Here is a 25884-nt window from a genome sequence, read left to right as displayed (position 1 = left end):
CTGGTCAGCTGCTGTTGCCCTCATGGCTAGCTGAGAACTCTCTCCTCAGCATGCTGTCTGACTTCTGATACCTTACAGCTGCTGTCTGGGTGGCAGTAGCACTGCTGCCCAGAAAAGACAAATATGTCACCGCTTGTTTGTCCTGTGGATATCAGCCTTCTAGGGCTCTTACTCCTTGGAGAGACAGCCGAAAGTATTCTCTGCCTGGGAGAACAGCCCAGGAAAATAGAGATTGTGTTTGTTTATCACAGGCACTTAACACTTCAGTGTCTAAATACCTTTCTCAACTTTGAGTGCGTCCCTCCTCAAGAATGTTAGGAGGGATACATTATAGATATTATTAAAAACCCCTCACATTTTGCTCATATCTAGCTGGTGGTGTACTTGGACCTCTCAATGTAGCAACTAATACATTTTTCCCATTATGACAGTTTAACTTCCTCCTAGAACAGGACAATCCAGTAAATCTTACATTTTTGGATATGATTCCTCCAGTTTGCCTTATAGCACTGTTTTTTCTATGTGGTGATTTAAGTTTTTATAGGATAAGATGCATCATGAGTTTACAGAAGTTTGGGTGTGAATTCTGGTTTGATAAGTTTAAGTAACCTCTAAATAAACCAGAAGTTTCAAAGAGATGGCTCAGCTGTATTGCGTTACATACTTTACTCCCTTGCCTACTGATTCTGCCTAGGTACAGGCACCCTGACCAGAATCCTTTTCCACTTACTCCAGGAGTAAGAGTGAAGGGACATTTCTGTTGATTCAGGATGAAAAATATTAGGAGAAGCCTTTAAGGAAAGAAGATCAGATGCTAGGAGCTTTGTTGGTTTTTTTTGATCCCATGTAGCTTCCAGCTTCTTCACAAGAAGAAGGATGTCTTCCCTCTTCATTTGGATTTTTTTGTCTACTACTTTGCAGACTCCCCCCACATGACCTTGATGGTGTTCTTCCTTACCAAAAACTGGCTTTTGTTAATTTTCATTCCTTTTCCTAAATAAGCTTTTCTGGAAGAAATGTGAATAAATGTGGAGAGAAAATGAGAGACTGTAGAACATTAAGGGAAAATGAAATATACAAAGTTTACACATTAATCTACAGAAACTCTTCTCCCAACTTGTGAAGTAAAGGTGATTTTGTTTGACGTAGAAAAGGTGGAGTCTGTAATGATAATTTCTTTAATGGGATTTGCAGACAGTTAGGGTGGAGGTGTGTCCTCCTCTATACTACCTTCCCAGAGCACAGTGTCTTCTGGGACACGTTCCCACATGTTCACTCACCTTAAAGGTGTTTTGCCTGACTTGTTCAGCTGTCTATTTCAAAATTGCTTACATGTTGCTTTCCAGAGGAATTCAGAGATACATAAGGAGGATTATTAATTCTAAATTCTGAAATGAAATACTAGAAGCATAGGACATAAGGAGGATGATAACTTCAAAGTTCTGAAATGAAATGCTAGAAGCCTAGGACATGATGCTGTATTAATTCTTCAGGGCAGTATAGGGTCTCTGTGAGGGGTAGGCTGCTGGTGAGCTGCTTCTAAATCAGACACACCTCTGGGTTGGGCTATTTTGGAAACTAAATTCTTGACGAGGCTCAAGGTATGGTCTGCTAGGGACAAGGGAATTTATTTTGTGTTTTTACATGTACTTTGATCAGGTGATGCAGCTGATGGACAATCTCCTTTGTAAGCAACAGACTCGGGCTGAGAAGTGCTGACTTGCAGTGAGCCTTCCCTGACTTCTTTCAAAGTGGGGATTGTTGGCTTTCAGGCAGCTAGGTAAGAAAGAAAAAGGGACGTGCTATGGGGGTACCTTTATTGGAGGATAGCAAACCCTTTTATTTCCGGATCTGGAATGGACTAAGTCAAAAGTTGCAAGGCAAAAAATCCTGGGATAAACATCTGGATGAAATCTACTTACTGCAGCAGAAAAGGTACAGTGCATTTCAGCCTTTTTGTCTTCCCTTTCTTCTGCTGCTCTCTCCCTGTAGCTGATTCTCAGTCTTTTCCCTTAGGCTTTTCTGCCAGTAGATAAACTTTAAACAACCCTGGAGCACTTTTCTGTATCAGATTTCTTCTTTCAAGGTGGAATGCTTCTGGAGTTCCAATCTTATCTGCTTTCACAGGTGGGTTTACTAGGTTGCAATTGAATTACCCTGAGTGCAGGACTTCAGTCACAAATTAATAATGTACTTTTGTCTTTCCTGCTTCATTGGTAAAGCTTACAAGAAAATGCAGAAGGGTTTGGTTTGAGTTTGTTTGTTTGTGTGTGTTTGTTGTTGTTGGCTTTGCTTGGGGTTTTTTTGTTTTTAATTATTATTAAGGGTGTGTGGGACGTACTGCAGTTAGCTGAAATACTGGGTATGTTGCAAGGATTGTGCTTTCTCTATCTCTAAAAGCTGTCTTTACTATAGGATAGAGTGGACTTCATGTTGTTCCACATTCTGGTGGTCAGGCACTTCCTGGGTTGGACTGCTGTTTCTCGCCCCCATAGCCTGGGTGTCAACGTGTACAGTGACAGCTCTTAGACCTTGCATTATCAAGAAGATTACCTGTGTCTTCACATGTAAATATTGAATCTAGGTTGATTGTTACTGCTGTGCAGGATTGCTCCCTCCACACACAGTAGTGCAGGAGCATTCATGGAAATCCAGCTGCATCTGTTTTTCATTGTTGCTTGTCATTTCTGCATGTGCAAACACTGGAGCACTCAAGTAACAAATTGCTTCCAGTCCCTGGTAAGATTTGGTTATTTTTTTCCTCACAAAACTCTGAACATCTCTGGGGACAAAAAGGTAGTTGCGTGGGACAATATCTATCTATCGATCTACCCATAAATATGTATGTATGTATACACACATACATGCATAGAAATAAGTAGGAAAGTGCCTTAAGAGGGACAAATGTACATACGTTTTTAAGGAAAGAACTTACATATATCATCTAACTTCTAACCAAATAACAAGAGCCTGTTCCATTTTACTTCAGGAAAGTGGGTCTTAAACACACTTAAAATGGGAGGGATAGTGGGAACAATAGTGTTTCCATAGAATGCTCATGAGAAGCATCACAGATAACTGAAAAATAAGCTTTCAGCAGATTCTGTAATATCCAAATGAATGTGTACAAAAGTCTAAATATAGTAATATTTTTATAATTATAACATTATCTTCACATTTTTAAGTCATAGATATGTGGAAGGGGCATCTGGAGGTCCCTATCTAACCTCCCACTTGAAGCTGGACTATTGCCAGCAATAGATCACATTGCTTTGGCTTTGTCTAGCTCAGTCCTGAAAGCCTCCCGGGACAGAGATTCTACCACACCTTCAGATACACACTACAGTGTCATAGTAACCTACTGAAAAAGGGGTTTTTCCAAATGTTCATCCTGAAACTCCAAAATCATCATTTGATGCTGTAGCCCCTTATTTTACCGTGTGCTGTTACCAAGAAGGATTTGGCTCCTTCCTTTTCATTGCTTCCTTTCAGAGAGGCTGCTATTTGATTGCTATCCAACCTTTGCTTGGCAATCCTTATTAGTCATGTGCTGCAGGCCCACACACATCTTGTGTGTTGCTAATGATAGAGGAAAACAGAAAAACTGTTAGACATATTGACCCTTCTCCGTAAACTTCTCTTAGAGCAGTATGGTGCAACCCCAGTGCTCCCCAAAACTAACATTTCTTGTTTCTTCATAAAACTCCATGTAACAACACATGTAGTATATACAATATCACTGTCTGTGAAATCAGGGTTGCATGGGGACACAACTGTTCCCTGCTGGTTTAGGTCTGTATGTTTCCTACAACTTTCAACTAATGTAAATTAGTGTCTGGTATTCAGTCAGAAATTATATAGTGCCAATATATGGATACTCTTTTCCAGAGAGGGACAGGACCATTTCTGCCTGTTATTATCCCACTCTTTCCTTTCCTTTCTTGTCCTCAGAGATACTCAGAGTTTGAGGAGAAAGAAAATGAAAATCTTCCAGAAGACTGGAATCAGTTTTATTGTTCTCACATTCTTAATTACGTACAGAAAGAAACACATACCAGGAAAACCTATGGTGACTTGTATATGGGAACTACTCTTACAAAACCTTTGCTTCTGTGAAAAAATTGTTGTAAGACAAGAGGGCTTTTACATCATCCTGTCATTTTGTTGTGTGGAATTGTGGTGTTGTGGCTTCAGCTTGAGTTCTTCTCAGTGTTAAAGGTGCTGGACTATACACAGTAATAAATAGCAATTAAATTCTACTATTATCTTATTGAAAGGTAGTGGTAAATACATTACTACTTAGTAACTAGTTTGCTCTGACTACACACAGAAAGTCTGCAAGAGAACAGTGCTTTTTTCTGTCCTACAGTTGGTGATGACTGTACCTGAAAGCTAACTCCTTTTGTTATTCTCACCTTCACTGGAGTTGCTGTTTGTTCTCTTTCTTCATGTGTAATAGTTCTTTTAATCTTATTAGCAGTTGATCTCATAATTAAAGAGGACTTTGAGTTTATTTTGCCTTACTCTGCTGGTTTCTTTCTGTTCAAAACTCTTTATTTAAACAGCCTGTAGGTCAGTGTGGAGTCTCAGAGACACTGATCACATCTCGTGCATCTTTTCTAGTATTATTTTTGGGCATAAACTCTGGGATCTATATAGCCTGGAGAATACAAACATAAAACCCCAACATAGTTCATAATCATGGGGAACAAAATGATAAATACCTATGAAAATCCTGGTCTGTCACAGAGGAGCAGGAATCACATGCCTGTCACAGTCTAATAGATCCTCCAGAAATTAGAAGAGCCATTGCTTTATTTCTGTAAGTCTGGCCTTCAGAGGAAGAGGTTTATCTCCTTAGAATCTAATTTTATAAATCCTACTATATGAGAGCTGGACTTTTCATAAAAAAAACCCTAATAAATAAATTAGAGCAAGTGCGTACACGGATCTGAGACATGTTATACTCGTCTTTCTGCTATTGCCTGCCTTAGTAACTTTGATCGATAAATAATCTATATTCTGTGTGTCTCCTCTCTCCCAGCTGCTGCTTAGGGATTACTGGTACCAGCTGGCCTTCATGGCATGGTCTGAGGCTTAATTATTCTAATGACAATAAAACATTTGAGTGGTACATTAACAAAAATAAAACCAAAGCATTGTTACACATTAATTGACAATATAAAACTGCTTTGAGAAATAATGCATTGGAGGTGCTTGAGAAAACCTGCATAACTTGCAGAACGCTATGGTCATTCAAAAAATGTTGCAATAAAAACTTTGGACCCCTTTTAGTTTCCAGGTGTTTAGTGGCTGTTTACTCTCACAGGCATATCAGCAAAGTGCTTTGCTTACCCTGAAAATAAACATGGCACAAATAAAAAGTAGCTCAGCCTAATGCTGGTAAAGTGACCTGAACTGTGATCGGTCCCTTCCAGTAATTCCCCTCAGTTTATATACTGGGCATGATGTGTTCTGGGATGGAATTACCCCTTTGGCTAGTTTGGGTCAGGTGTCCTGTGTCTGCTTCCTCCCAGCTTCCTGTGCCCCTCCTCGCTGGCAGAATGAGAGAGACTGAGAAGTCCTTGATCAGGGTAAGCACAACTGAGCAACAACTAAACCATCGGTGTGTTATCAGTGTTATCCTCAAGACTAAAGCTGAAACACAGCACTGCACCAGCTACTAGGAAGAGAATTAACTCTACTATAGCTGAAATCAGGATACTTAAGAGTTGTACAGGGACACAGAGAGCTTTCAGCTTCTAGATAAATCTTTCTCAAGCTGGTAGTGAATTAGAGATGTCACTGTATTTTGGTGACACCACCGTTTGTTTAAACAACATTACTGAATTTCAGTGCACAAATTAACATGGGACTGTCCTTTCTTAAAATCCACAAGTATGTCAGTTCCTTTGCTCCCGGAGATGACAGTGAAATAAAAATGTCTGCTCCCAATTCCGCCACTTCCTTTGTAATATATTTCAATAAGTAGTTCTAAGTAGTCAAGATGCAGATAACAGCCTGTGGGGAAACTCTGCTGTGGCATGTAAAATAAAGCTAAAGGCAGGCATCACTGGCAGTATTTCTGATCTTTTCTTACGCTTTATACCTTCATCCTAATGAAAGTTTTGAGTCTAATAATGGAAAATAAAATTCCTTAAAGTCACAAGTGTAAAGGTCCTCCAGAACTCAGATTTCCCCAACAATGTACAGACATACACACATCTGAACTCAGTGCCTAAGATGTGGCTTAGGGCTCAGATTTAGGAAGCTATTTGCTTTCTTAAACTTGGCTATAGTTTTCCTTGTGAAGAAGCAAACATGAAATTTGTGCCCTGAAAAATAAACCACTGGAAATGAAAAATCTGTTAAAATAATTAGACACAGGGTGAGGAACACAACCTAGAATAAAACTGCAAGAAAATCTCTATTGAGGAAGGTTGGAAGTTTTGATGCAGGATTAGGTTATGCTTCAGAGGATCTGTTTTATGAAAAACTCAATGATAATAAATGATAACTAACATCTGCTGAAGGGTTGGTCCAGTTCTAGTTGACATTATTCTTGAATGGTCTCAGATCCAGAATTAAAAAAATGAGATTAACGCAAGGAGATTGCCCTGCTGGAAGAGACTGAGCAAGATTTCTGGTGCTTAGTGTGGTAGATAGCTAAAGGAATAAGGGATAAGACTTCCGTATCAGTTTCTTGTCTAGTAGTATTGGCAATGAGTAACCTGTTAATTTCCAGAGAAGCTTTGTTTAAGGTGAAGAAGCTTCAACATACACACACAAGAGGTTCCAGTTAATTTGCTGAGTCTTTCAGTCAGTGCTGAAGAAATTTGCTGACCCTGTTGATTGTCCAAGCCCCTGTTACTTGTCTCCTTTTCAATTTGTGCAATTACTTCCTAACTCATTCTTTAGCATCTTGTTAGGTGATTGCTTTGATCCTCTTTCTGGCTGGTGAGCTTCCTTTGAGCACTCCTCTGCTCTCCTGACTTCTAGCACACATTTACATAAACATACTAGCAGAAGGGAGGGAGAAGATGGTGATTTCATGATGATTTATTGAGCATGGATATTCTGAGCACCACAACGGGGAAAGAAAAGAAAGCTGAAATAGTATCCTGCTGATGAATTTATAACTCACACAAAAAGAATTGCTTTAGACCCTCAGTAACTGACATAGCCATGGGGATAAAGCATGAAGCTAGCAGATGCCAAACTTAAACTAGAGCAAACAATAGGAAAATTCCCTACAGTGAACGACTCAAGTAATAGAATGTGGGAAGGGAAGAAAAGAAGAGAAAGAGATGCTCTGTCACATCTCTGGTGAGCTCAGTCTTGGAAAAGAAGCTTCAGATTGGTTGTTGTCCAGATAGTTCACATATTTAACGTATTTCCTTGTTTTAAAAGAATAATCCCATAAATCCAAATTCTTTTTTTTTTTATAACAGAGTTAAGACTTATGGACTTGTCATTGCATTCTTTAGCTCTTCAAAAGAGCAGGATGCACTCCAAAGGAAGTGCTTAAGAAGCTGTAAATCCAAAAGGGTACATATTACCAGCAGAAAGTGCTTGTGAAATTCTTAACCTTGTTTAAAACTGTTTTACGTGACTCCTTCAGTCAGAATCTGACCTACATTCTAACTTCTCTTTGTTTCACAATGGATTTTGGGGTGTTCCTGACTTTGTCGTCACCTATATTGAAAAGCAGTTCACAGCTTCCTGAGCATATCATTGAATCACCAGTTAAGAATACTGGCTGATAGTAATGCAAGATCAAGGTTTTCTAAGTGCTTCAACATAGCTATGTTACTTAGCTCAGTAAGAAGAACCCAGAAGCACTTCTGGGTAAATAGTATTGTGGTTTTCATAGCTCATGAGAACTACTGGTTAGCTAGGTAGCTGTGCTTATCCTAAACTGATCCTGTAAGGCAACATCAGTACTGCCTAGTGATACCAGACCTAACTTACGTGGCTAAATTAGTAGTTTAGTGTCCCTTGACTCCATAGCTGATGAAGGGAATGATTTCGAACCAGAGCTTAACTTAGGTGTACTGAATTATCTTCTCAGAGTGTCTAAATAGGTCTCAGCTGAATAAATCTCTGAAAGCCACCCCCTCCATCCAGTGACATAATGGCACTCTGTGAAAATGAAGCATCTACTGTAGTCAGCTCTGTTAAGAGACTCTTACAGATTTTACCTGCTGCTGCTTTGATGCACAGGAAATAGAGTTGTAAAAAGTAAAATTCATGCTGTGTTTGATAGGTCAAGAATAAAATTGGTTAAATGTCCAGAACTTAAAGAAATTACAATGCTTTGAAGGATCTAGATTCAGGTGACTTTTTTTTACTTTTTTATATTAGTGACTTTGTCTCACCTAGTAGTTAACATTTATATGCTCACTACATTGCTGTAATGTATTAAAAATGAGTTTATAATTGTAATGATATGTTTTAAATGAGAGTAAAATGTTTTTGCAATTATGGGACAGAAAATTGAATTAGAGTAAAAGCATATGATATAAACATGTAAGTCATGGCCCCTTAAGGCATCAGAGGCAGTGTGCCATGACATTTATCAATGCTTCTGGGTTCTTCACCAGCTTGCTGTTTGGCCTGCGCTCTCTGATTCTTCAAGCCCAGTTGGAGGTTCCTACAGTAAGTAGAAAGGCTTGACAATTTTGCCCTAAATTTCTGAAAGCTGTGAATGGTAGTTATTAGGTGTCTCCCTCTTAGTGGGCTTTTAAGTTATTTAGTTGTTTACAAGGGCTTTGGAGAATTTTGTGAGAAAGGTATTTTGTTTGTGTCCTCCCACACTATATCTTACTCAATCCTTTGTCCTCCCTGAGGTCATTTGAGGGATAAAGGCCTACCACACAAAGCATCAACATATTAATTGTAGCATTGTTTATACTATTGAAATGCCACCTCCTTTCCACTTCCTGCCTCTGAAACTTGACAATCTCCAAGAAGACAGTGTTTTTCTCAGCCAAAATAATGGCAGAGGTGACAAACTTGCTTTACTGCTACTGAATCTTACAACTTTTGCTCAGAGCTACAGTTTATTTTGTTCCTGTTTATCTTAGATGCGATGTTCTTAGCAAATCATCTTGTAATTAGCAACTAATGCAGCTGACATGTAAGAGAATTCTTCTCAAAGCAGCAAGGCAAAGAGTTTGAAGGACACTTACAAATACCTCAGAACAGCTCCCTTGTTTGTTCAGGACGGTTCTTTACATTCTGAATGTTTTTATTTCTCCTCTGTTCATCACTGTTTTTCTAGTCTAATTTCTAGTGACTTAGATAACGGGGTGCTGTTGGTGACAGGAAATGCTCCTTTTATGGAATGATAGCTATAATGTTTAGTTACTTTTATTATTTGTAGCCCATGCCCATTAATTTACACTTATTCAGATGATTCCTATTTATCTGTATAATTCTGATATTTTTTCTTTTGCTTTTTCCCACAAGTTCTCTCAAGTGAGTGAGTCAGTATCTTTCTGATATAAAATGTGTAGAACTTGCACATTTCATGTAGATTAAATCTAGAGATAATGGTGTATAAAATAATTTTTCTTTCTTCAAGATTCTATTGTTCACAGAAGACTAATTTAAATCAAGAAATACATCTTTCTGTGAGCCACAGAATCTATGTTCCTGCTTTCCTATAGTTTTATTGTTAAATTATCCTATACCTAATAAGCACAAGTTCTGAGAAAACATTTTGTGCAATGAGCCATTTATATTCTCTCTGCCTCTTTCTCTGGTGTGGGTTTGCTTATGGCTTATGATAGAGTTATTTTCATAGATAATATGTTCTAACATCAGTCTCATCACATAATGCAAAATGCCTATTGCTTTATGTAGTATTTGCCTATAAACTGTACCCCCAAACTTGTAACTAAATAATATATCTTGTAACTAAATAATACCAGAATACAAGGAAAAAAATCTGAGACATCACGAGGAGAAAGCATTGAATATATCTCCAGGTATATGGTTTGACTAATGAATTTGTCCCGCGTGCTTTTTTGTGTGTGTGTGTGAGACTAACATCCAGTCTATTGGCAGCTGTTACACTGTACTGAAAGGGCAGACTGGGGCTGATAGGAAAAGAAGGGTTGACATTCTCCTTGTTCATATCAGCTTGACTTTGTCATTGTTCTGCTGTGTTTCTTAGACTTATTCCACATCACAGATAACAGCGTGGCCTGAGCCATACTAGATAATTAAGAACAAATTAAATATCTGCACTACAAGAAAGCAGAGGTGTGAGAAAGCACAAAATTTGCACCTGAACAGAGATCTAAAACTGAACTTACCCTATTTTGAGAGAGGAATCTATTTCTATTTCATACTGGAAATTCATAAGAAGTAGGCTGTTTCTTTGGGTTTGAGGGTGTTCTTAAATCTTTAGCTCCAGAACTTGGGCTATTTAGAATTGTTTATTCATATGAAAACAAAAATAAAAAAAACCTCTCAAGACATGTTTTATAAATTAAAAGATAAATCTGAAAATGTTCGAGGATAACACAAATATCCCAAATTAGCAGATTTTGTTCTATTTTTTGTGATTTTTGGGTGGCCAACTCATTATTTTGAACACTGGCAAAGCTTATTTGGATGCTGAGCAAGCAGGTGTTGCAGGTAACTTTTTGCACCATCGCTTCAGGTACTTATACACATTGGCAAGAATGGCACCTTCTCCAGGCTAAGTTCCAATTCTCTCAGCCTTTCCATGTATGACAGATACTGTAGTCCCACAATCATCTTTGTGGCCTTTTGCTGCTCTTTCTTCAGCAGGTCGATATGTCCTTTGTACTGAGGATCCTAGAACTGGACAAAAGGATCTAGGTATGGCCTTATCAGAGCTGAGCAAAGGGGGAGGATTACCTCCCTTGACCTACTGTTTCTACCAAAGGATCTTGCTGTAATGAAGTTTGGTGACTGTACTTGTAAGTTCTTCATCAGCCTCAAAGGATCTACGGAAATAACCCAGAGGCTCAGGGAAGACACAAGGGCATTCTTCAACTATAAGTGACCATTCAGTCTGGCACTTGCTCCATGGCATGCCCAGGACTGGCATACACTTCAGTTCGCAACAATTCTTCAATTTTTTCAGCATAAGAGAAAAAAATAGTGTAACTGAGCTTTCAAATTTTTCTTCATAACTTGTATGATGAGGAACTACATTCAGAGCTCATTATTTTAATTATACCTTAGGAAGCATTGCTGCGATACAGAGAGAATGCTTGTTGGCGCTTTTTCTTTTCCATCCATTATTGGAGTAATTCAGATGCTGTGTGAAAAAACTACTGGCTTTTTCTGGCTCCTGAGATGACTAGTCTACTGGCAGGAGGGTTATCATATGACCCATCATTTGATGTTTTCTGTGCCTCTACATGTAGGATATGTAAACCAGAAACATTCTGGAGTTGATTATTCGTTTCTCCTGTCTTTCCCTTTGCTGCCACCAAATGGTTAAGTGTCAGTAAGTCAAGAGATGATGAACTACCTGGGTTTTTAGAACTACACTTGCTTGTGTCAGTTCTTTTTCTTTTTTTTTTTTTTTTTTTTGCATTCAAAACATACCTCAAATGGTAGGTGTGCATTACTGATCTTTCAGTGAAAATATTGAAGATACATACTATCTCAAGCAAAGACCATGATAGTTCTGGAGAAAGGCACCATCTATTTGACTGCATTCCTTATCAGCCACTTTTTCTCGACTATAGGATCTGGGAATCCCCACTCCTCCAGGCTGCCAAAGAGAACAACCTCCCAGCCATTAGGAAACTTCTCATTGATGGAACATGTGATATCTATCAGAGAGGTAACTCAATTATTTGTAGCAAATGGTTTTCTGTGGAAGCAAGAGTCTGTTACAATGAGTAGAGTAGTATGTTTGTTAGTTTTCTAAAACATTTGCCTTAGCAAACTCAAACTACTTAACTCTTTGTTAGCAGCTGTGCAACAAAGTGAGTTTTCTGACTTGGAGAGCTCATCAAACCCTAAAGGAATGGGAAGATTAGATGTTTACAGCTAGAATGGGCCTTTTTTGTGGAAGCGCTGTGTGCTCATCCACTCCATGTCTGAGTCTGCTGTCACTTACAAACACGTGAAGTCTCTGCTCAGCTTTTAGATTTTGATGGAGTTAAGGACAGAGACTGTAGTTTTGAGGCTGTTACCGTGTCGTATTATGAGGCGGCACCTGGCAGTACTCAAGGAGATACTAGCACTCCCATAGTTCTCCAACCCAATATGTAAATTTCTGCTTTTATCACATATAGTTGACTGTCTACATGACCCACATGCTTCTCCTACTGTTTCTAGGTGCAGTGGGGGAGACCGCCCTTCATGTAGCTGCCTTGTATGATAACATAGAGGCAGCAGTGACTCTGATGGAAGCAGCTCCCAAGCTTGTCAATGAGAGGATGACATCAGAGCTCTATGAAGGTGACATCTTAGGGAAGGAAGATGGGCAGGATTCTCTTCAGGGGGAGAGAGGAAGTACTATCTGTACTTTTAGGAAAGCAGCTTATACTGTTCCTGGTTCAACATAGCGCTGAACTGTTACATAGCAAAACCAACATCCAAATAGCTCCTGACCATTTGTGGAAGGTGGAATTATATTAAACCCAAGCACGCACATGTACAAACATGCAAATGTGTAACTGCCAAACCCTTAACCACATATGGGCCTGTTTGCTATAGTAGGATTTCAAGGAAATGTACATTTTACTTTCTGGCATACTCATTTGTAACAAAGGGGATCCCTACACCATGTCTGAAAGGAGAAAAATAGGTTTTTGGTTGATGAAGAACAGGATTGAAAAAAATGTGGCCACTGCTTTTGAGTCTCGACTGAGCCAGGTTTTTAAAGGATGGTTCTGATTGACTACACAGAAAGGCCAGACAGGATCTTGAAACCACTAATGATGGGGGTTTAAAAATTCTAATACCTAGTTTGAAGGATTAGAGTAAGTCTTCTTTGGGAGCTTTGTCTTCGCTTGGTCTTCATGTCCCATGAAGGAAAGCGTAATCAGTCACACGACTTTCAGTGTAATTTCTGGAAGAGGGTGGCATGTCTTGTTTTCCCCCAGCAAAAATCTAGAAAGGGCATCCTGTTGGGTTTTTTTTTTTTTTTTGCCAAGTTGTAAAGTCAGTTTTTGTGAATTCATAAGAAGATTTAAGTAGAATGGAATCACTGGAAAAGCTGTATTCCAACCCTTTGCATACAACAGGGATAACTTCAAAGCTAAGTCATGTAGCTACTATGGGTGCACTCCCAAAAACATTAGATTTACCATAACTGAAATGAGAACTGCAGGATACTGATTAGCCTGAAGTTGCTTTCTTGGAAGGTGAGGTTTTATTTCTGTGTCTTACAGGCCAGACAGCTCTCCACATTGCAGCAGTGAACCAAAACATCACCTTGGTGAAGGCTTTACTCAAGAGAGGAGCTAATGCCTGCACAGCACAGGCTACTGGTCACTTCTTCAGGCGCAGCTCCCAGAACCTTCTCTATTTTGGTACAGCCTTATCTTCTCCCCTTGCTGCTATGGAAGGGAACCACTAGAGTGATGAGGGAATATATGAAAGGCTTGCTTTAGTCCCCTTCTAAACTGGTTGAGCAAAGACTCGTGTCTCCAAGTGTCATCAATCACACATCGTTTAGCAGAGAGTAATGCTCCACCTGAATATGTAAATACTGCAGAAATATATAAATCATACAGATGTAAATATTTGCACATATATAAAAATATATATTGCATTAAAATAATCTAATTTCAATTATCCTGGATTCTTAATGTTGTTTCTCCCCATTCCTTTCTTTGCAGGAGAGCATGTTTTATCATTTGCTGCTTGTGTGGGAAATGAGGAAATTGTACAGTTGCTCATTGAACATGGAGCTGATATTAGAGCTCAAGATTATCTGGGTATGTGCTGTGGGCCTAGTGAATTGGACACAGTGTATATGGACACTTTAAATCAGATTCTGTTATCTGTGCATGCCCATATTTTTCTCTCATTACAAACGGCTGAGGGATGAGGGATGTGAGGAAAATTAAAGCCATCAGTCAATTGCCAGTCTTTGCACAAGGCTGGGCAGTTCCACATACTTTATCTGGTCTGCTTCCTTCATAGGTAACACTGTTCTTCACATCCTGGTTCTCCAACCTAATAAGACGTTTGCCTGTCACATGTACAGCCTGATACTCTCCTATGACAGGAACAAAGAGGGACCAGGATCACTTGAATTGGTTCCTAACAATGAGGGGCTTACTCCATTCAAACTGGCTGGTGTTGAGGGTAACACCGTGGTGAGTTTCTGTGACACAGATGCTTCCATATAAAAGAGAAATGGAGAACTTGAAATAACATCATCCAGACTAAGGGAGTTTGTGCATGTTCTTAGAGGGTAGAAGACACATAACAAATCCTTTATAAGAAAATCCTTTATAAGAAATTTCTTTATCCTAACTAAAGAAACAAGTGCTGAAAGAATAACTCTTCTGACTCAATTTTTGAAGCATTTGAGTTGAAAAGGTGTTAACACAAAGATACATACCCCCCCCATTCTTTTTTTTCAAAGGCTAGCTGAAATTATTATCTTTGATGTCTAGATTTCATTACCCTAAATGTGACACATGGGAAACTTCTTCAGGTACGCACAGACATTTATTAATAGACAAGAACTCAGTATTTAACGTAAACTCTCATCCTTTCCCTTAACAAAAAGACAAAGGTGTTTAGTGTTCTGTAGACCTACAAAGCATAGGATCATTCCCCTTGCAACACCTCTTTCCTGATAACTTGTAGAAAAATTTTAAAGGATATTTTTCTTTCCTGATCAACATATAATTCCATATGAAATCTATTGTCAGGATGTATAACTGTGTTAAATAATGTTAGCAGTTTGATTAGAATTTAAAGTAAAAAGCACTCATCCTTTACCTCAAGCATGAGCTAGTAATCAAATGGAAAAGTTCTTCAACTTCTTAACCTGCTGTAGTTGTTCCTGAGAGATATGAGAACTACTACAACTGCCAAGTTCAAGGAAAATCCATTGTAATTAATAGGTTTTAACAACTTTGTTCTCATTGCAAATACACTATATACTGGAAAATTCCTGATATCTTCAAGCTCCTTTTTTTTCTCCTCAGATGTTTCAATACCTGATGCAGAAGCGGAAGCACAATCTTTGGTCCTTTGGCCCCTTGACCACTGTTCTTTATGATCTCACAGAGATTGACTCCTGGGCTGAAGATCAGTCCTTCCTTGAGCTCATTGTCTCAACCAAGAAGAGAGAGGTACTGTGGGCACGAAACACTTTCAATGTGCAGACCATGGTGATTATAAAAGAACGACGAGTTTGGAGGTTCAAGATCTTTTATAGTATCCATAGAGCAAGGACTTTGTACCATGTGCTGCAGGGAATACACAAAATGTAGCAGCTTATTAATGATCTGGCTACATCTGATGATTTATGTAGAGTTTCTTCTGAGGTGTGAAACTTGAAGATGATTGAAAGAACATGAGCAAGCTACAGGAAATGACATTGTGTGATTCAGTAAATGGTTGTCTCTTTCAGCAGGCTCAAATGTATCAGTAACAAGTACCTCTACAGTAGCTCTAGCAAGTAGCTTTCTGTAACTGTGATACTGATTAACTCTCACAATATCCTTGTGAGACATGACTGTGTTCAGAAATCCTAAACTGGAGTGCATTTTAAAACCACTCATTCCCTGCATTTAATGACAGTGGGCAAATAATCTCTGCTGTAGGCTCAAAAACTTGTAAAAGTATTACTAAAAATCGAAATAGCAAAGTGTAATGGCAAGCTTAGACAGACCTCTTTAAGTCTTTCAAGGGACACTACCCTATCATCAGTTGTAATCACCTTAAATAACACTAATAGGACAGGAAATGAACCAGAAGACACTTTAATTAGCACAATCGTCCCCATCTCATGTTATTTCCATCTATCAAATTTTTTTTACTTATAGGTATTTTTACTTTGCTTATAAACAAATGCCCTTATGGCAGTTAATTCCTTCTTTCTGTCTTTCTCAGGCACGCCAGATCTTGGACCTAACACCCGTGAAGGAGCTGGTGAGCCTGAAGTGGAATCTGTATGGTCGTCCCTATTTCTGTTTCCTGGCTTTATTCTATATACTCTACATGGTCTGCTTCACTATGTGCTGCGTCTACCGACCTCTGAAACCCCGAACAGGCAACAAAACAAGCAGCAGAGACAATACAATCTATGTACAGAAAATGCTGCAGGTACTGTGTCTATAGGAGTCAGAGCCTCATAGGCAGCACTAGGCAATTCTCATCTAACCTACTAAACTGGAAAACCCAACTCTTTCCCAGTTCCCAGCTATTGCAGCTTTCCTTCTCTCTTTCTGCCAGCTGACCATTGTCAGTGAGAAACATGATGAACTCTCTGTTCTCAGTTGCTGGACCTGGGCTGGTTCCTGTGGCCTCATCAGGCCTATTCATATTTATTATACCAACAGCGGGCCTTCCGTTCCCCCATCCTCTTTTTAATTGCCTTTCACTCCCTTTAAAATTTAATTTTAATTTCCATTCACTTTTTTTTAATCAGGAATCCTATATGACCTATGAAGATGAGCTGAGGCTGGTGGGGGAGCTAATCACAGTCATTGGAGCTGTAGTAATTTTGATCCTTGAGGTAAGAGAAACGGTGAGCTCTATAGTTCTGAGTTTCATCAGGACAGATTTTACTTACTTTTAGATAGGCATGAGTTTGTGCTGACAACTTGGTGTAGGGGTTATTTGCTTAGTCTAAGTACTTTGATATGGGTCTATGGCCATAGACACTGTCAACAGTATCTGTTGGATGAAACAGAGACTGTGATAAAGTACTAGTAAGATTCCAAGTGTGGAAGAAGCAATTAGGATTGGCTGCAATCTCAAATACTATCTGTAGGGTAATGCCACTGTTTCTGTTAGCACCATCTGTGGATCCAGCTGAATCCCAGCTGTTGCATTAGATTCTTTGAGATTCTTCACCTACCAGCCCCAAATACTCATGTGTTTAAGGGTGCTGGATGAAGTGATTTCTGTGCATACACAGAAAAGTTTATATATAATTGGACATCAGTGACTGTGTGGATCTGTAACAGGAGCTTTACTCAGCCAGAGTTCTGAGGTGGACGTGTTGAAGTGTTCTCCTTACCATGAACTCTCTCTCTCAAACAAAAGGCAAAGTTATTTAAATGGAAACAAATATCTCCCCCACTTGATTTTATTATAATATGAAAAAGAAGACTGAAACTTTCATCTGAGAAAACTCAAATGACGATGCCAGGGAGAACTGAAATAAAATGGGGCTTGTAAACAGGTTTTTCTTTGCCCATATGTGTTCTGGAAAGACAAGTCCTTCTTCCTGTGTTTGGTCAGGACTTTGGGACTATGCTACAATTAACACAGTGAGAATTAGAACAAACTCAAGAAGGTCTTTTTGTCTTAATTTCTGACTCTCAGCTGTTTGTCTGGTCTCTGTCAGTAATCTGTATGAACTTCAGGCTCACAGCTCTGTGCTGCAACATCTCTCTGCCACATACCAAAGTCTCTTGATCTGCCCACGTGTTCTTAGATTTTCCAGTGATCTCTGTCCTATCCCAAGAGTGGTCCACTCGACTCAATCATTCTTTTTTTTAAAGTAATATAGAAATCAATCTGTGAACTAGCAAAGCAGATGCAGCTGGTCCCAAGATCCTGAGAATATTGGTGATAACCACAACATTTTATAGTATAATGCAATTCATCTGAGTCCAAACGTCAATAAGATGTCTCTCTTAGATCCCAGATATCCTTAGAGTTGGAGCGGCAAAATATTTTGGACAAACCATCCTAGGAGGGCCTTTCCACATAATTGTGTAAGTACACCACTTTTGAAGTATCTCATTTTCTCCATTGCTGTCTTTTGCCAGATGAGTCACTTTCTCAATTCTTTTAGCGTATTCCTTCTCTTGATTTATTTCTTTTATTGGCTCAGCTGATGTGTAGGGATCCAGGTGAGTGGACATCTGGAGTTGTCAGTGCTGAGAGTTCTTTGCCTCTGGGGCTGGTGGCTGTACGCGCCTGTCTTGGAATTTTTGAAAATAAAAGAAAAAGGAGGGTAAGATTCCTCTGCTGAACTTTTTTCACTGTCTCTTCTTCCTTTGCAGCATCACATATGCTTGCATGATTCTAGTAACCATGGTGATGCGTCTCACCAGCACAACTGGTGAGGTGGTGCCCATGTCCTTTGCCCTGGTGCTAGGATGGTGCAATGTCATGTACTTCGCACGAGGCTTCCAGATGCTCGGACCCTTTACCATCATGATCCAGAAGGTATAAGACACAAACAGATATGGGCTTGTTACACACATCATGACACCTCTTTGCAGATAGGACTGCAAAGGACTAGCGTTAATGGCAAATTGACAAGGTGTTGTTTGCACAGAGGGTTTGAGGCTTTCACATTTTTTCTTTAGTGCAGAAGTTTTCTTTAGCCCACTCATGGTCTTAGAATCTGGAAAATGGTTTACATTGGATGGCATTGTGACTTGGTGGGACAGTTGGGGGTTATGATGGTTCTGTCTTTGTTCGACAGATGATATTTGGAGATCTTATGCGCTTTTGCTGGCTCATGGCTGTGGTGATACTAGGTTTTGCATCAGGTGAGTTTACAAAAGTAAGACAGCAATATTACAGAAGCAGCTAGGTTAGAAAAGACCTTTAAGATCATCAAGTCCAACCATTCCCCCAGCACTGCCAAGGCCACCACTAAACCATGTCACTAAGGGCCTCATCTACACGGTTTGTGAACACTTCCAGGGACGGTGACTCCACCACTGCCCTGGACAGCCTGTTCTAATGCCTGACCACCCTTTGGGGAAGAAATTTTTCCTAATATCCAATTTAAACCTCCCCTGGCACAGTTTGAAGCCATTTCCTCATGTCCTATCACTTGTAACTTGGGAGACGAGACCAGCCACCTCCATGTGGCCAACATCTCCATGTTAGTAATGCCCTGCCAACTTCTTTAGTATGAATGAAGTGTGTGGGTTTTGATTTATTCTCAGGTTGCCCTCTGAGTTATCTGGCAAAGCTGGTGATGATGTATATCCTCTATTTCTTTGAGTAAGGTCACTTTCATATGATTTCTCTTCATGCAAGTTCAGTTTTTAATTCTTGCTCTTTCTAGGGTAATAGAAATAAGAACAATCCATGTAATTCCACACACATATGTAAGTTGAGATTTATAAACATACTGCATTTATGATACTTGTCTTTGGAAAATGAGATTAACATTCACAGATTTATTATGTCCTTGAAGAAGAAAAGATCACTATTTTGAGAACAAAGGCAATAAAATAATTGAGTAATTCTAGAATGGAGTTCAGTGATTCTAGTGAGAGATTTGCCCTTTTTATGCTGGGTACTGCACTCGCATAGAAACACATGCAGCTGTTTCCCAGACCACTTTTTGTTCCCAGCATCCCTTACAGGATCCTGTTGCTGCTCTTGGAATGTGATTCCTGTTGTTAAACTTTCTCTCTCTTTTTTTTTTTCCCCCACTGCTCTCCTCCAGCTTTTTACATCATCTTCCAAACAGAGAACCCTGAAAACCTTGGACAGTTCTACAATTATCCCATGTCCTTGTTCACCACCTTTGAGCTGTTCCTCACTATCATTGATGGCCCTGCAAATTATGATGTGGATCTGCCCTTTATGTACAGTGTGGTATACTTTGCCTTCGCCATCATTGCCACGCTTCTTATGCTTAACTTGCTAATTGCCATGATGGGTGACACCCATTGGAGAGTGGCCCATGAGCGGGATGAGCTCTGGAGAGCCCAGGTAATCTAGTTTAGGAGGTAAAGTGTTCACTTTTAATAAAGAAGGGCAAAAGTTGTTCAGGGAAAATGTGCTAGACAGTGCAATTACTTACTCTGCCATCCATTCTCTAAAGGAAGTACTTTAAAACCTTTCCCTGGCCTTCGCTTTTCTCAGGGGCTAATGCAATAAGCCATGTTCTTTTAATTCTGTTTTACAGCTTCTGTACATCAGCCACCAAATTTCTTTTATCCTTTCTATAAGTCTGAAGTGGCTAAGTGCAAGACTACTCTTCTGCACATCTTCCCATGTGAAACTGTCTTACAGTATATCTTTGCTCTGTGGGTATTCCTACTTTATTTCAAATAGCAGCTAGAAACCCATTCAACCTTTTTGTCCAGCCTATATCTTCCTAGCTGTTTGGTCACTACACATGAGCTCTCTTGTTAAATAGAATTATAGTTGCATATTTTTTTACAAATCACATTCTGTGTAACTGAGACTTTAATTGTAATTATAGGGATTGGCTGAGGTGAGACAGAATGCAAGATAATGATTGCAAGTAGGTCAGTAATATCTTTAGATCCATTAAGAAAAGTTGGCCTGATGCTCTTGCTCAAAAAGCAAAAGAAATCAACCAGATCATTTATATAGCTGCTCAGCAGGAAATCCTTTTCTGTGGGAAATCAAGTCAAGTGGTTAAATGTAGTTGTGTGGCCACATTGGTAAGTTCTGACAACAGTTAATGCATATATAAATACTATCCTCTTCCTAGCTTGCAAATTAATTACCCTACGCTTTGAGAGTAGTTGAGAGGTTTTTTCATTATGTATGGAGATGTAACGAAGTATGGTAATGGGTCAGTACTCATGAAATTGATCATTTTGAAAGAGAGTTCTTTCTAATTCATCCGAGTTCTTTCTTGTTTGTTTGTTTGTTTTGTTTGGTTGGTGTTTGTATTCTAAAGGTTGTTGCTACCACTGTTATGCTGGAGAGAAAACTGCCACGGTGTCTCTGGCCTCGCTCAGGGATCTGTGGGCGGGAGTACGGGCTTGGGGATCGATGGTATCTCAGGTGAGTTCTCTTCTAGTGTGTGCATGTAAGGATCCTAGAAGAAGAATCCAAGGTGCAGATGTTATAAAAGAGCCTTTCCAGTGGCCTGATATGGAGTGTTTGGAGTCCTTCCCTTCCAGAATACAGATCCCAATCTGTTCCCCTCAAAAATCTTTGCTGTGCAATTTCTTGTGAAATCAGCTGATGCTTTCTTATCCAGCAGTCACAGGAGACCGACCCCAGAAACTGCGTGGGTTGTAAGGCCTGAATTTTTCTAATGACTATCACAAAACTTCACTGCTGTGCTTGGTTGACTGTCCCTATCCACTAGGTGCATGAAGTGGCAGAGGCAGATTAAATCCAGTAGGCATTCAGTAGTAACAAACTGCACTACAGACGATTGAAAACCAAAACAGGAATAATTAAAGGCAATATTTCTTTCTCATGTAAACCTATAAACTATATTATTCTTTGCAAAGACTGCATCAGCTGGCAAAGTCCAGGATTTCAGTTTAAGCACTGAAATATCAAACTATCTGTATTCTAGATAACACTAGATTCCTCATTATTTCTGATTTGAATTAATACTTATACCAGGGTGAGAAAAGATTAAACCTGGGGCGCGTGCATCATCTTTTGCTGATAAAGACAGAAGTGAGAGTAGTGGTGGCTCTATGAAATAGGACTTTCTGCAAGTTTTGGCAGAGAAGTGAACCTTGTGGATTTCTAGGTTTGCTGGACAGAAAAAGCAGACCTAAACTGGTACTAATATGCAACATCATCTGTCCAAGGTGCAGAATATAACATTGCAAAAGCAATAACCCAGCAACAATTCTTCACTGGATTCTATGAGAAAAGTGTTGCGGTGATCTAGTTCTGTCAGATTACATGTATGAATACATATTCATTGTATATAGGCGGGACAGTATTTCAGAAGACATGTTAAAAGTAATGTAGAGGAGGGCTGGAAGAAGTGGAGCAGTTGAAAGTTCAGCAAAAGAGTGACATCCTGAGGCTAACAGCCACAGAGTATCAGAGGAGGAAACACAAGAACAAAGGAAATGGATGAATATGTACAAAGGATCTAGAGCTAGAGTCAGGTGGGGTAGGTCTGCCAATAGCTTACAGCTGGAAGAATGGAAAGGGTAAATCATGACTGGGAAATGAGTTAAAGAACAGTAAACCATGGGCAGTTAAGGTAATGAAGTCAATGACAGGGATGAAGGTCTAGGAGGTAATTGTATGATAGTAGCTGCTAGCACTGTGCCTATAAAAGATTTCTTATTTCTGCATAGATTTTCTGGGATGTCTAGGTCAGTAGGCATATTTTTGGGAGGGGCTTGCTGCTTGTGGCTGCTTGGTTTTGTTGATAAACTGGCATATTTCTACTTCATTAAGTTCATGTTTTTTAATCCTCTTACAGAGTTGAAGACAGGGTCGATCCCATCAAACACAAGATGATGCGGTATACAGAAGCATTTAAGGCTCAGGATAAGGATAACTATGACAAAGGTCTGGAAAAGCTGGAGATCAATAGGGACATCCTATACAACAAGGAACTGTCTGCTCTGTCATTGTCACGGAGCACATCCAAGGCTAGTTCTCACCGTGGCTGGGAGATCCTCAGGCGTAACACCTTCCACCAACTTCGTGAGGAGGGTGGTCATGCCATGGAAGAGGAGGTCTATGATGTCTAAGAAGCCTCTTCTTTTTTTTTTTTTTTTTTTTTTTAGCACAACACAGATCACTTTTGCCACAGCAGTTATCTTCTCCAGCTGTTCATACATGTTCCAGCATGCTACACATGTTCATTAGCCTTGAAGAACTCTGCTGGTGAAGAGTTCATGAACAGTTCATGGCATCTACGCTATGATATATGAATGCAGTCTTTTCTCTCCCTACACTTTCTGCTCTTGCACTGATATTTGCACCACACTGGTGGATTTGTTGAGCTAAGGTCTGGCTAGTTTTTTATGCTTTGTAATGCCCTACAGAAGTGAACAAAAAAAGCCAGCAACAAGATTTCACCCATTTACAAAGAAGTGATCAGTAAGCCTTCTCCCATACTGTTACATACAGTATAATCTCTCCCTCCAGTTTCACAAAATTCCAATGTTCTCATAGGAAAGAGGGCTGACTGGAGTTCTGTTTTATGATTTGGTACAGAACTGAAAAAAACCCCGTAACTAAGCTCAGGAATGAAAGTAGTTACTGACATTGTGATGATTAAAAGGACTGTAACTACACAGCTGGCACTCAGGGCCTGACAGATTTTGCCCTCTGAAGAAAAGCAGTCACTACTAGCTGCACTTTCAGTGCTGCTATCTTAACAGGACTGGTTTGGTTTTAGTTTGGTTGTGGTTTGGTTTGCTTCTTTGCGGGTTTTTTTGTGTGTGTGATTTTGTTTGACTGATTGATTGATTGATTTTGTTGTCATATGAATGCACTTTAAAGTTTTGAAAAGAAGAGACGACTGCTATTCCTGGGAGGATTCTGAAGGATCTGAAGTGGGAACTTCTTTTCCTAATGAGAGCATGAATGACCTGGTTAGGTGACTTTAAGCAGTGTGAAATTTCAGCAGAGATATTAATCTCCCAAGGGAGTTGAAGCTGGTCTTTTGTTTTCTGTGGAAGAGGAGGATTCTGAACCATAGTACTCTGACTGAGCCATGAAGGCTGAGTAGTGAGCTACAGTATAGCACTGGAAGAAATGGAGAGGAAATGTTGCATAGATGAAAAAAAGCTATTGCAGAGGCAGTTCAGAATGTGGTGCGTGCAGTCTCTCTCTCTCTCTCTGTCTCTGAAAGTCTGGAACTATCCAATAAACAACTGAGTCATCCACATAGTTCTCTTCCGGACATGATGCTGTGCCAGTTTGCTGGTTTGTCATCTGTCTACAGCCACTTTAAGAAAAATGGATAAATGTTCAGAGAAATGGACTGTCATTTCAGGTTTTTTTGTATTCTCAGGAGTGTGAAGTTTCATTCCAATAGCAGAACTAAATGGAAAGCAATCCATGGTCTTAACATTTCTTTCCAACAGGACCAGTAACATAAACTTTGTTTTTTAAGAAACCAAGGATTATTACCTAGCACCAGACCTTGAGCCAAATCACCTTGTGATAATGAAAGCAGATAATGAAAAAGCTGAATCCAGTGGATTTCTGATTGTATTGAGATATCACAGCAAACATCTCCTTCATCTCCTCTCTTGCAGGTGCTGTAATGAGCAGCATGATCTTTACACATTGTGTGGTTTTATTTAAATGTCCTGTTTCTCTTACTTGAATGTGTATTTATGCTCCAATGGACAACTGACAGAGTCTGTCTCTCTGGAGTGCAACTACATACTTTGAGTTGACTCCTTTTGTTGAATTGAAAATTTTGCCTGGTCTCGCTCACTTAGGTATTGTCAGTCCTTCCCAAAACCTTTGGGGTTTGTGCTGGTGGTGTCTGGAGATGGGAACAATGTGGTATGTTAACCAGAACTGTGAATTGCTGCTGTAATTGTAGATGAATTTTCTTTCCTAGTGAATAGGAAATAGCAGGAAGGGGAGGACTGATGGCTTCTCCCTCCTTCCCTGCCCCTAAGTATAGTCGTCTTTTCAGTAGTTTGAAAACCTGCAGAAATACAATTAAATGGAGCTGTATGTAGCCATTTCTATAAAAGGAGTCCTCTTTGTGACATAACAATAATTTAAAAGCTAGTTTGAAGTATAAGATGTGTAAGCCCTGGTTCTGATTTTGTGTTCTTCATTGCCATAAACAACATGAAGAATTTTGATCTTGGAACTCAAAACAACATATTGACATGGCAGGAGGCAGAACAGAACTCAGTTAACAGTACTAGGTCTTTATAGATTTCTGTATCTGCTCTCCATAAAAATAAAAGAAAAAATCCAGTAGCAGATAGTTTTAAGGAAGTGCTTTCTCTGTAATAGTTTTCAAAATCCTCACACAGAACAGCATCAGAACTGTATGATTTCTTTTCTGCTTTTTGAGTTGCCTAATGTAAATAAGGTAATCATAGAATATTTTGGGTTGGAAGGGACCTTTAAAAGTCATCTAGTCCAACCCTCCGCAGTGAGCAGGGACATCTTCAACTAGATCAGGCTGCTCAGAACCCTGTCCAGCCTGACCTTGAATGCTTCCAGGAATGGGGCATCTACCACCTCTCTGGGCAACCCGATCCATTGTTTGACCACTCTCACTGTAAAAGAATTTCTTCCTGACTGCTATTTGAACTTGGCTTCCAGCTTCCTGAGGTGATGCATATTAAAAAAAATAATCCTGGAAAAAGACCTTACACATAAGGGGACAGAATATTTTACCAATAGTAAATGATTCTCCAGTTGTCTTCTTGATGATGCATGGTGCAGAATGTTTTTGGTGTAATTTATTTGATCTGGAGATTAAACAGCTATAGAAGAAAATGTGAGGTGAGAAAAGCCAGCAGATATAATGGGCGCACAAGAAGTTAGAAATAGTAAGTTTAATACATAAATGTGGAATAGCTACTGTCTTTCATTGGGACATATACACGTGAGCTGTGCCCATGTGAACCTCATATGATGAAGTAATAGCAGAGACTAGACTAACAGGAGGAGCTGGAAGCCACTGTACAGCAGGGAAATCATGACATAATTGCCATCACAGAAATGTGGTGGAATGATAGGCATGATTGGAGTGCTGCAATAGATGGCTACAGGCTCTTCAGAAGGGATAGGCAAAGAGAAAGAGGTGGTGGCATTGTGTTGTATGTCAGGGAGTGCATTGACTGCCTTGAACTCAATGTTGTGAGTGAAAAAGCTGAATGTGAAAATCAGGGGTAAGGCAAACCAAGCAGATATCCTGGTAGGAGCCTGTTGTAGACCACCCAGCCAGGATGAAACTATAGATGTAGTGTTCTTCAAACAACTGGGAGAAGTTTCATGATCACTTGTCCTTGTTCTCGTGGGGGACTTCAACCTACCAGA

General features: G+C 39.6%; 1 protein-coding gene across 1 annotated transcript; it reads left to right on the top strand.

Moving 5' to 3' along the window:
- Nucleotides 1-1804: 1804 nt before the first annotated feature.
- LOC115601551 (transient receptor potential cation channel subfamily V member 6-like) lies at nucleotides 1805-22607 on the top strand. The gene is made up of 15 exons (XM_030471723.1): nucleotides 1805-1935; nucleotides 11736-11833; nucleotides 12334-12456; nucleotides 13392-13532; nucleotides 13842-13940; nucleotides 14149-14324; nucleotides 15168-15314; nucleotides 16078-16290; nucleotides 16616-16702; nucleotides 17836-17912; nucleotides 18204-18369; nucleotides 18632-18698; nucleotides 19613-19881; nucleotides 20825-20931; nucleotides 22334-22607. Exons 1-15 carry the CDS (start codon nucleotides 1805-1807, stop codon nucleotides 22605-22607), a joined length of 2175 nt encoding a protein of 724 aa, XP_030327583.1.
- The last annotated feature ends 3277 nt before the right edge of the window (nucleotides 22608-25884 follow it).

The sequence above is a fragment of the Strigops habroptila genome, chromosome 2 (assembly GCF_004027225.2).
Source record: "Strigops habroptila isolate Jane chromosome 2, bStrHab1.2.pri, whole genome shotgun sequence".
NCBI classification, from domain to species: Eukaryota; Metazoa; Chordata; class Aves; order Psittaciformes; family Psittacidae; genus Strigops; species Strigops habroptila.
This window is presented reverse-complemented; position numbering and strand designations above follow the sequence as displayed.